The sequence below is a fragment of the Narcine bancroftii genome, chromosome 4 (assembly GCF_036971445.1).
Source record: "Narcine bancroftii isolate sNarBan1 chromosome 4, sNarBan1.hap1, whole genome shotgun sequence".
Classification (NCBI taxonomy): domain Eukaryota; kingdom Metazoa; phylum Chordata; class Chondrichthyes; order Torpediniformes; family Narcinidae; genus Narcine; species Narcine bancroftii.
In genome coordinates this window covers 221,864,163-221,876,786 of record NC_091472.1, presented here as the reverse complement: position 1 = coordinate 221,876,786, position 12,624 = coordinate 221,864,163, and the positions used below count along the sequence as shown (strand labels likewise).

Here is a 12,624-nt window from a genome sequence, read left to right as displayed (position 1 = left end):
AACTCAGTGATAAAACCATTGAAAAGCACAATACGATGTATTGTAAACTTAATTATCTTGATGGTGCTTAATCATATATAGTCAGGTAATCATTGGATTTTTGGGACCATTTTTTTGGGTGAAATTTGGTGGGGGTGGTCAACTTTTACACGGGTTACACTTTTGTCTGCGGTAAGTATCTGCATTGTTCAAGGAGTTAGGACTGGGACTGGGTGGGCGGCCTGTCGACTTTTACATGGTATCGACAATTACACAAGTAGATACAGCATATCATTGGTTTTGCTTAAATAGATGCAAGGGTACATGTATCTCAGGATCAATGCTTGCGGGAAAAGCAAAAAAAGTCGACGGAAGAGAGCCAGAGGAAGATGTCTCTTCGAAAACTGCTGCTAACAGATTTGAAAATGCCTTGGAACTTGCTTTTCTACTCAAACATGAATACAACTTCATCTTCTTCAATCAGACTTTTGCACGAGAGATGACATACAAGCAAAGGGAAAAAACATTTGATCATCCAGAATGCTGCAAATAAAGCGCATGAGATAAGCGAAAAAGTTGCAGAATGTTGAGAGGACAATGAATTGTTGGAGGAACTCAGCAGGTCAGACAGCATCTATGGGAAGAAATGGTTCTACATCATCTGCTCTATACTCTTTCACCTCTGGGCTTCTCCCAGAGGTACGTATGTACCTCTCCTTATATTCAAGCTATCCACTCCTGATAACATTTCTCCAAATCTTTTTTGTACTCTTGCTTGTTTAGTAACATCCTTCTTGCAGCAAGGTGACCAGAACTGCACCCAGTAAAGGTGACCAGAACTGCACCCAGTACAGGTGACCAGAACTGCACCCAGTACAGGTGACCAGAACTGCACCCAGTACAGGTGACCAGAACTGCACCCAGTACAGGTGACCAGAACTGCACCCAGTACAGGTGACCAGAACTGCACCCAGTACAGGTGACCAGAACTGCACCCAGTACAGGTGACCAGAACTGCACCCAGTACAGGTGACCAGAACTGCACCCAGTACAGGTGACCAGAACTGCACCCAGTACAGGTGACCAGAACTGCACCCAGTACAGGTGACCAGAACTGCACCCAGTAAAGGTGACCAGAACTGCACCCAGTAAAGGTGACCAGAACTGCACACAGTATTCCAAATGTGGCCTGACCAACTCCTGTACTGAAAGATTTGACTGTCAAAGACATGTGTGCCAAATACCTTCTTCACCATCATTTATCTGTATAATTATTTTCAAGGAATCATGCACCTGAACTCTAAGTCTCTCTTTTCTACCCATACTCCCCGGGATCCTTTCAGGTATTGTGCAAGTCCTCCCCTGGTATGATTTACTAAAAGTGCAACATCTCACATTTACCCAAATAAAACTCCATCTGAGTCAGCTCACTGACTCAGTTAATCAATATTTCCTGCAAATTTGGATAACCTTCCTCATTGGTCCTTTTGCCAATGGTTTCTGGCTCCACTTCAAGACTTCCTAGTTTGGTCCAAACCAATTTCACACCACCTGCCTCACCTAGCTTCTTTCCCCCTGCTTTATACAGTATATGCAATTTTATCTATTCTATCAGTCTTGATAAAGGGTTCAGGTTGGAAATGTTAACTGACCGTTTAGACCCATGGATGCTGCCTGACCTGCTAAATTCTTCCAGCTATTCTTTGCTTAACCTTCTTCATTGTCCACTACACCACCAATTTTAGCATCATCTACAAACTTACTAATCATTCCACTATTTATATTTTTCATCTCGATCATTAGTGTAAATGACAAACAAAAGTGGACCCAGCACCAATTGCAGTGGCACAACACTTGTCACAGGCATCCAATCTGAAAAATCCCTCCATACTGCCCTGTCTCCAACTGTCAAGCCAATTTTATATCCAATTATTTAGCTTGTCCTGGATCCTATGCGATCTAACCTACTTGACCAGATTACCACAGAGAACGTTGTAAAAGGCCTTCCTAAACTTCATGTAGACAACATCTACCACCCTGCCTTCATCAATCCTCTTGGACACTTAGTTTAAAAAAACCTGTCAAGATGTGAGGTAAAATTTCCCAAACACAAAGTTAAGCTGACTATCCCTAATCATGTACATCCTGTTTCTCAGAATCCCTTCCACCTCTGATATTAGGCTCACCAGCTGTAGTTCCCAGGCTTTTCCTTGCTGCCTTTCTTATGTAATGGCACAATATTAGCCAGGCTCATGTTCTGACACCTCAACCATACCTAAACAGGGCTCCTACAATTTCCTCTCTAGCTTTCTACAATGTACTTATCTTGAAACATTTCCATCTCCAGCACCTCCTCTTCTACAATGGGGATCCTGATTAAGAGATCACTAATAGATTCCCTGAGTGCCCTACATCCACATCTTTCTCCATAAAAAATTGAGATGAGAAATACTAGTTTTGGACCTTGCCCATCTCCTGTGGCTTTACTTTGTTGATCTTTCAGGGACCCTCTTTCTCTCCCTGGTTATTCTTTTATATAAAGGTTAAAAAAAATTCAGAGATTCTACAAATATATTACATTATCTTCCAGAGCTATCTCATGTCCCTTTTGCTTTTCCTCTTTTCTACATCCCCTATATTCTTCCCTTAGTCTCAGCTGTTTATACCGGACATATATCTTGACCTTTGTTTCATCAGAGCCTCCTCACGTCCGGTCACCCAAGGTTCCCAAATCCTACCAGCCTTGCCTTCACCTTAACAGAAGAATGGTGAACCCAAACTCTTTCTACTTCTCAAAAGCCTCACACTTGCCAGACGTCCCTTTACCTGGAAACAGCCTCAACCACTCAACCATTGCTAATTTGTATCTAATGCCATCAAAATTAGCCTTCTCACATTTAGGACCAACTTTTAAACTTGCTCTATCTTTTTGTTGAATTTTACAAAACTCCCTTAATTCTTTCAACATGCAAAATCTTGAGAGTGAAAATCATACATAAATTAGAATGGGTGACGGTTCCTTTCTGTTTCCATTGGGGCACAACAGCAAGGCTGTTAAATTACCACAGTTCCAGATAAGAAGGCTGAGCACCTGTGGAATTTAAATTCAAGCAATGAATCTGAAATTAGTCTCCACAGTTACCCTCAAGACAACTGGATCACTAACATCCTTCTGGGAAGGAAACTGGTCACTTAACCCAGTCTGTTCTATGTGATACTCAACTCTTAATAGATGATTAGGGATGGATAATGACATTGCCAGCAATGCCCACCTATGAATGAATACACTAAAAATTCAATCATTTCACATCAAAGTGTTAACTTGCCTAGCCCACTCCCTATTTCTTCCACAACCTTAATTATTTTGAACAGTGAAAAGACCACCTTCCAATTCAGATCCCTTATTAATTTTCCTCATTATGAAAAATGTTCTCGATTCCCTGTTGCGACCTGGACCCTGCAGTCATCTGAGAAAATACGAAAAAGGCATAGGCTACAAGTACCAAGATTTAACGAGTCATTGAGATTCTTCTCTGGAATTGTCGGGTTGAATACGAGCATGTACAAGCAGATGACGATAAACTTCAACCGGATATTGAGATGGCTCTATTAGGAGATATTAAAATTATGAATTTTACATTTTTAATAGTAACAGGCCATTTCAGCTCATGAGTCTGTGCCACCCAATTTACCTACACCCCTAGTATGTTTCAAATGGTGAGAAGAAACCGGAGCCCCCAGGGAAAACCCACACAGTCATAGTGAGAACGTACACATTGCTTACAGACAGTGTGGGATTTGAACTCCGGTCTCAATTGCTGGCGCTATAAAGGTGTTGCGCTAATCACTACGCCAACCGAGTCGCTCCAAATAAGTTTGGAATGGTAGACAAGATGCTTCCAGTTGATAGATAAAACCAAAATTAGGGGTCACATATACCAAGTTCCCTGAAAAAAACTAGGACACTTCACTTTAACCAATACACGGTTAATGTTAGTGTTAGTTAAAACCTCGATCCTAATTTATCCAAGAACCAAAGTAATTCAGAAGAAAATGTGCTACTTTGAGAATGGAACTTTCTATTCTATGGATAGCTGAGATAGAAACACTCAAGGGGAAACCAAAGACAAGAGAGAAATAAAAAGCGATTCAATCATGGTGCATGATTAGAGTGAATAAGAAAGCCCTACCCCCTTTGAAATAACTAATGAGTTGGAAAATAGCATTTTTTTAAAATTAGATATATAGCACGGTAACAGGCCAGCCATCTAAATTACACCCCATTAACCTACACCCCAATATGTTGTTGAAGGTGGGAGGAAAACTGGAGCCCCCGGAGAAAATCCACGCAGCCATGGGGAGAGCTCCTTACAGCCAGCGCAGGATTCGAACCCAGGTCCAGTCACTATTGCTGGTGCTGGAAAGGTGCTGCACTAACTGCTACGCCAACTTTGTATTTATAAATCCTTTTATTGATTATTCACTGAGCGACTCATCTTTATTTTGGGCTGACAGATGCTGCTCTGTGTGGTAAAGATCGTGGCGGTGGCCTGTGCGTTTACATCAACATGAAATGATATAAGGATTTTGTAAGAGTCTCCGGTCACTACTCAATTCTGGTGGAATTTGACTGTCAGATGTAGCCCATTTTATCTACCACGAGAATTCACCACGCTAATGCTAAGGAGGCAATTTGGGAACTGTATGAGGCGACAAACAAACTGCAGACCGCACATCCTGACAGACTAATTATTATCACTGGAGATTCCATCAGTATGTGGACTCTGCTAACAGAGGGACAAACACATTTGTCCTTGTGTATATGAACATTTCCAGCGCGTCTCGAGCAAAGCCCCATCCCCACCTCAGATACTCAGACCACATCTCTGTAATGCTAATTGCCAGCGTATAGACTGCTCATCAGACGCTCCAGACCAGTTCGGAAGCAGGTTAAAACCTGGCCAGCGGGGGCCATTAATGCACTTCAAGACTGCTTTGAGCGCACTGATTGGCACATGTTCAAAGAAGCAGCAACCAATGGCGACTGCATCAATCTGGAAGAGTATATGGCATCAGTGACCAGCTACATTAATAAGTGTTCTGATGGTGTCACTGTGACCAAGACCATCATAACTTGCTCCAATCAAAAGCCATGGTGGGGGTACTGCTCAGGAACTGAGATGCTGCCTTCAGAGTGGAAGACAAAGTAGCTCTAGCTATTGCAAAAGCCAAGCTAAGGTTATCAGGGAAGCAAAATGTGCACATGCCCAGCATATTCATGGACCTTTCTAGGACAGCAAGTACATGCAATGCATGTGGAAGGACATCAAAGATATCACCAATCACAAGATTACACCATCTGCCTGTGCTGGTGATGCCTCCCTCCCAGACACACAGAACAACTTCAACACACGTTTTGAGGTGAAAAACGACATTGCAACGAAGAAGACCACCTCTCTTCCAAATGACCAGGTGCTGTGTCTTGCAGTGGCTGATGTGGAGAGAGAGTTAGGCAAGGTCAAACCGTGGAAAGCTGCTGGACTGGATTACACTCCCAGCAGAATGGTCAGGGGGATGTGCAGCTCAGCTGGCAGATGTTCTCACCAACATCTTTAACATCTTGCTAGTAGTCCCAACATGCTTCAAAGCCACCACCATTGTCCCCATGCCGAAGAAATCATTTCTGTCCTGCCTCAATGACAACCTCCCGGTCACATTCATGTCCATCGTCATGAAGTGCTTCAAGAGGATCATCATAGGGCACATCAGCTCCTGCTTCCCTCATCACTAGCCTCCCTGCAGTTCTGATACACCCAATTGCTCTATGGATGATCCCCTCGCCACAGCCCTCAATGTAGCCCTCACCCACTGTTGGGGAATTTCACCTGGTCCCTTAACAGCCAAGAAACCCAGCAGCACCTCCACTTCCTGCAAAGTCTGAGGAAAGTTCATCTCCCATTCTCACTACATTCTACAGTGGAGGTATTGAGAGCATCCTGTGCAACTGTTTCACCGCCTGGTTTGAAAGCTGTACCTCCTCGGACCGCAAGACCCTGCAAAGGATAGTGAAGTCAACGGAAAAGATCAGTGGGAGCTCTCTGCAAGTCCATGAAGGACATCTACAACACTCGATGCAGACAAAAGGCAATAAACATTGTGAAGGAATCCACATATCCCTCATGCAAACTGTTCTCCCTTCTGCAGCACTCGAGCCATCAGTCTCTTGAATTTACAGAACATTTGGGGATAGGGTACTGTGGACTTTTAATGTATACATCTTAATATTTTAATATTTCAATGTGTTTAACTTCTATTCTAACTGGAGAAACACTATCTTGTCTTTACCCTGTGAGCATGATATGAACAATAAATAAAGGTGACTTGAATTCACACATTCTTAAAAAGTGCTTAATACTTGCCAGGAAGGAGGAACCAGGGATTGCAAACGTCTGTTTGTAAAGGTAAGCACTGCAGAAGAGTAACAACACATAACCAGTGTGCTGAGCTTTGTATGAATGCAGTAATCCAGCAATTACTCGCAATTCTTCAAGATCAGATGGAAATGTCAATGACCTGTGGAAAGCAAATTAATTTGTTCACAATTGAATAGGCACTGGATTCAAGAACAAGTAATTCATATGTAAAATTGTTCAATTCTCTCCAAGGTTTAAATTTTCAACAAACTTCTCAATTCAGGAACAAATGTGAAGGTGCAGAAAATCAGCACTGGAGAATCATCAGGCCTCTCAGATTTACTGTCAGAGTACAGACATGACATCACATACAATCCTGAGATTCTTTTCCCTGAGAATTACCGCTAAATAGTAGAGCAAAAAAATAAAATGTAAACATACACATGTAAGCAAAAGGAAATGTAATCAAAATGACTGTGTAATACAGAGGGGAAAAAAAATCAGTAAAGGACAAGAGTCCTTAAATGAGTCACCGATTGAGTTTATTGTTTTTTTTAATATATTTTTTTTTATTTTTCACACTGTGAACCATAATCAACCAAAATATATACAAACGTTTCTCATTAAATATACACAGTGGCATTTTCTCCTTTTTTTGCCCCCTACCCTCCCTCTCTCCCCCCTTCCCACCCCCCCTCCAAAATCAATAAATATTCAACATATACAATAAAACTGCCATCACAATGAAAAATAAATAAGAAAAATGTGTCATCTACTTTTATGCACTGGATCAAGTCGTTTTGTCTTCTTATCATTTTAGGGGGTGGAGGTCTGAGGCAAGCCCTCTCTGTTATGTTCCATGTATGGTTCCCAAATTTGTTCAAATAATGTGACGTTATTTTTTAAATTATATGTTATTTTTTCCAATGGAATACATTTATTCATTTCTATGTACCATTGCTGTACTCTCAGGCGCTCTTCTGATTTACAAGTTGACATTATACATTTTTTTGCTACAGCTAAGGCTATCATAATAAATCTTTTTTTGCGCTTCATCCAGTTTGATGCCCAATTCTTTACTTCTTGTATTACTTAGAAGAAAGATTTCTGGATTTTTTGGTATGTTATTTTTTGTGATTTTATTTAATATCAGATTTAGATCTTCCCAAAACATTTTCACTTTCTTACATGCCCAAATTGCATGTACTGTTGTTTCCATTTCCTTCCGACAGCGAAAACATCTATCTGATAATGTTGGATCCCATTTTTAAAAAACTTTTGGGGTGTAATATATAACCTGTGAAACCAATTATATTGTATCATGCGTAACCTTGTGTTTATTATATTCTTCATAGTTCTAGAACATAACTTTTCCCATGTTTCATTTTTTATCTTTGTTTAAATCCTTTTACCATTTTTGTTTGGGTTTATAGCTTATTTTATCATTTTCCTTATTTTGCAGCTTAATGTATTCATTATAAATCTTTTAATTATCATTGTGTCTGTAATCACATATTCAAAGCTGCTTCCTTCAGGTAATCTCAAGCTATTTCTCAATTTATCCTTTAAATAAGCTTTCAGTTGATGATATGCAAACATTGTACCATGAGTTATTCCATATTTGAACTTCAACTGTTCAAATGTTAATAAATTATTTCCCAAAAAACAATTTTCGATTCTTTTGATTCCTTTTCTCTCCCATTCTCTGAAGGAAAGGTTATCTATTGTAAATAGTGGGTTTTGTGTCAATAACAATTTTGGTATTTGATAATTCATTTTTTTCCTTTCTAAGTGGATCTTCTTCCATATATTAAGTAAATGATGAGCTTTTATATTGCACCAGCTTTTCATTTCACTTATAAAGTTTATGTTCCGGTACCTTCTCCCCTATTTTATCTAGTTCTATCTTAGTCCAATCTGGTTTTTCCCTTGTCTGGTAAAAATCTGATAAATACCTTAATTGTGCTGCTCTATAATAATTTTTAAAGTTTGGTAACTGCAAACCACCTTGGTTGTACCTCTCTGTTAATTTATCTAATGCTTTCCTCGGTTTCCCCCCTTTTCACAAGAATTTCTTATTATTCTCTTTAGTTCATTAAAAAATTTCTTTGTTAAGGGAATTGGCAATGATTGAAATAAGTATTGTATCCTTGAAAAGACATTCATTTTAATGCAATTTACCCTCCTTATCAACGTTAGCGGTAATTCTTTCCAGTGTTCTAAGTCTTCCTGCAATTTCTTTAATGTGGCTGATAATTTAGTTTGTACAGGTGGCTTAAGTTACTATCTAACCTAATACTCAGTATCGGATTCCCAAAACATTTTCACTTTCTTACATGCCCAAATTGCATGTACTGTTGTTTCCATTTCCTTCTGACAGCGAAAACATCTATCTGATAATGTTGGATCCCATTTTTAAATGGTGATTCTTTTTTAAATTCTGTATAATTCACGTTACTCATTGGCATCACTTCACTTTTATTTGCGTTGATATTTGCATTGATATTTCTCCATACTCCTTGAATTTCTTTTGTAATTCTTTTATTGATATTTCTGGTTCTGTTTATACTATGATGTCATCTGCAAATAAACTGATTTTATACTCCTTCATCTTTATTTTTATCCCTTTTGTTTTCTTTTCTGTTCTTATCAGTTCTGCCAATGGTTCTATTGCTAAAGCAAACAATGAGGGGGATAATGGCCACCCCTGTCTAGTTAACCTACTTAATTTAAATTGGTTCGATACATATCCATTTACTGTTACCTTCGCCAATGGTCCATTATATAATGCTTTAATCCAATTAATATATTTTTCTGGTAGATTGAACCTCTGTAATACTTAAAATAAATAATTCCATTCTACTCTGTCAAAGGCTTTTTCTGCGTCTAAAGCAACAGCCACTGTTGGCTTCTTATTTCCATGAAATGCATAAATTAGATTAATAAGTTTACAGACATTATCCACTGCTCGTCTTTTCATAATAAATCCAGTTTGATCTTGTTTTACTATTTTTGGTACCCAATCGGCCAATCTGTTTGCTAATAATTTCGCTATTATCTTATAGTCTGAATTAAGTAGAGATATTGGTCTATTTGATGCTGGTGTTAGTGGATCCTTCCCTGTCTTTGCTATTACTGTAATTATTGCTATCTTACATGAATCTGGCAAGTTTTGTGTTTCTTCTATCTGGTTCATTACTTTCAGGAGAGGAGGAATTAATAACTCTAAATTTTTTATAGAATTCTATTGGGAATCCATCCTCTCCAGGCATTTTATTGTTCGGCAGCTTTTTTAATATATCCTGTACTTCCTCTATTTCAAATGGTTTTATCAGTTTGTTTTGTTCCTCTTCTTGCAATTACGGCAGTTCAATTTTAGCTAAAAGCTCTTCTATTTTATCATCTTTCCCTTTTTTCTCAGTTTGGTATAATTGTTCATAAAATTCCTTAAAGTTCTCATTAATCTCTATTGGATTATATGTAATTTGTTTGTCCTTTTTCCTTGATGCCAATACAGTTCTTTTAGCTCGTTCTGTTTTAAGTTACCAGGCTAATATTTATGTGTTTTTTCTCCTAGTTCGTAATACTTTTGCTTTGTTTTCATTATGTTCTTCTCCATCTTGTACATTTGTAATGTTTCATATTTTATTTTTTTGTCTGCCAATTCTCTCCTTTTCGTTATATCATCCCTTTTTACTAGTTCTTTTCTGTACTTACTATCTCCCTTTCCAACTGCTCTATTTCCCGATTGTAGTCCTTTTTCATCTTAGTTACATATTATCTGCCCTCTAATGAAGGCTTTCATTCCGTCCCATAATATAAATTTGTCTTTCGCTGATTCCATATTTATTTCAAAATATGTTTTAATTTGGCATTCAATAAACTCTCTGAATTCCTGCCTTTTAAGTAGCATGGAGTTTAAGCTCCATCTATATGTTCTTGGTAGGATGTCCTCTAGTCCTATTGCTAATAACAGGGGTGAATGATCAGATAGTAATCTAGCTTTATATTCAGTTTTCCTAACTCTCCCTTGAATATGGGCAGACAACAAAAACATATCAATCCTTGAGTATGTTTTATGCCTACTTGAATAACATGAGTATTCCTTCTCTCTTGGGTGCTGCCTCCTCCATATATCCACAAGTTTCATTTCCTGCATTGATTTAACCATAAATTTGGCCACTTTATTCTTTTTACTAGTCTTTTGTCCAGTTTTATCCAACATTGGATCCAAATTAAGGTTAAAATCCCCTCCTATCAATATATTTCCTTGTGTATCTACAATCTTCAAAAAAATATCTTGCATAAACTTTTGATCCTCTTCATTAGGTGCATATATATTGAGCAAATTCCAAAATTCTGAATATATCTGACACTTTATCATTGCATACTTCCCTGCTGGATATATAATTTCCTCCTCTATTTTGATTGGTACATTTTTATTAATTAATATGGCTACACCTCTAGCTTTTGAATTATATGATGCTGCCGCTATGTGACCTACCCAATCTCTCTTTAATTTGTTATGTTCCACTTAAGTTAAATGCGTTTCCTGCACAAATGCTATATCTATTTTTTCTTTTTTCAGTAAATTTAATAGCCTCTTCCTTTTAATTTGGTTATTCCATTAATGTTTATAGTCATATAGTTCAATGTGGCCATCTCATATCCTGTTTATACCTCATTTCCGCTTCCTCTCCACCACTATCCCCCTTTTCATCTCTCAGTTTTAAACTCAATGTATGACAACACATTTAAAACATAAAATACTCCAACAACTCCACATCTAATATTCCCTTAACCCCAAATAAACCCCACCCCCCCCCCCCCCCCCACCGCCTTCTCCGAGTTGCCACTTATCCCTTGCCGGGCAACCACAACTCCCCGTTCCATTTGGATTGCGATCCTGCTCGCAAGCGTCAACTGATTTTGCAGTGACGGTTATTCTCCCCCCCCCCCCACAAAACTTTTTTTTTTAAAAACATATAACAAAGTTCTCCCTTTTTCCCCCCCTTACTTCCCTTCTTTAGTTCTTTACATATACACCGTTCTTTATTCCTATTACATCTCTTCATCTCTCCTCCTGTCCTCCAAGCGTTCTGCAAATTCTTGTGCTTCCTCCGGATCCGAGAACAATCGGTTTTGCTCCCCGGGGATAAATATTTTAAGTACAACTGGATGTCTTAACTTGAATTTATAACCTTTTTTCCATAGGATCGATTTTGCTGTATTAAACTCCTTCCTCTTCTTTAAGAGTTCAAAACTTATGTCTGGGTAAAAAAATATTTTTTGACCCTTGTATTCCAATGGTTTATTGTCTTCTCTAATTTTATTCCCTGCCCGCTCCAGTATATTTTCTCTTGTCGTATATCTCAAAAGTTTTACTAAAATGTATCTTGGTTTCTGATGTGCCTGTAGTTTCGGAGCTAGTGTTCTGTTTGCCTTTTCTATTTCCACTCCTTCCTGCATTTCTGTCATTCCCAGGACCTTTGGGATCCATTCTTTTATAAATTCCTTCATATCTGTGCCTTCTTCATCTTCCTTTAGGCCCACTATTTTTATGTTGTTTCGCCTTCTATAATTTTCCAACATATCAATTTTCTGACCTAACAACTCTTGTGTCTCTAATTTTTTTTATCACTTTCTTCCAAATTTCTTACAGCTTCCATTTCTACAGCTGTTTCTCATTCTTCCACATTTTCTACTCTTTTCCCTATTTCTGTCATGACCAGCTCTAATCTTTGCATTTTATCTTCTGTTCTTTTCATTTTTCTTTTAATTGCACTAAATTCTAATGACAGCCATTCTTTTAATGCTCTCATTTGTTCTTGAAAGAAAGCTTTATCTATATTCTGTTCATCTGTTTTACCTTCTTTCTCTCTGTGAAGATCTTGGTCTTCTTCTTCCTCTTCTTCTGTGTCTGTATCTGTGTTTGTGTCTTCTTCTTTTCTTCTTTGTATCTATCTCTTCTGATTTTTCTGATGAGTAGCTTCTCTCACTTTGTTGGGTCTCTTCTTCCTTGGCCTCTTGCTGATGGTCCTCTTCTTCTGAGTTGCTCATCTGTCGAGCCTCCTGCTGCTGCTACTCTTTCCTTTCACCCCGTCGACTTTCTTTCTTTTCTCACTTGGTACTTCACTCCCTCATCTACCGCTTTCCTCATCTTCCAGCTGAGATCCCTGGTGTCAGGCATCCCTCAGCTGGTCGCGCCGTGGTTGCCCGCTCCTCGGCTGAG

At 38.6% G+C, this 12,624-nt stretch overlaps 1 protein-coding gene across 2 annotated transcripts in view; it reads right to left on the bottom strand.

Annotated features, from left to right (window-relative positions):
- Window positions 1–12,624, bottom strand: part of LOC138761611 (transmembrane protein 41A-like) — a 50,002-nt gene that overhangs the window by 10,105 nt on the left and 27,273 nt on the right. For both annotated transcript variants that reach the window (XM_069934007.1, XM_069934008.1), the window contains exon 2: window positions 6,399–6,552. In XM_069934007.1, coding sequence (XP_069790108.1) covers window positions 6,399–6,552 — 154 coding nt within the window. The remainder of the gene's footprint in view (window positions 1–6,398; window positions 6,553–12,624) is intronic.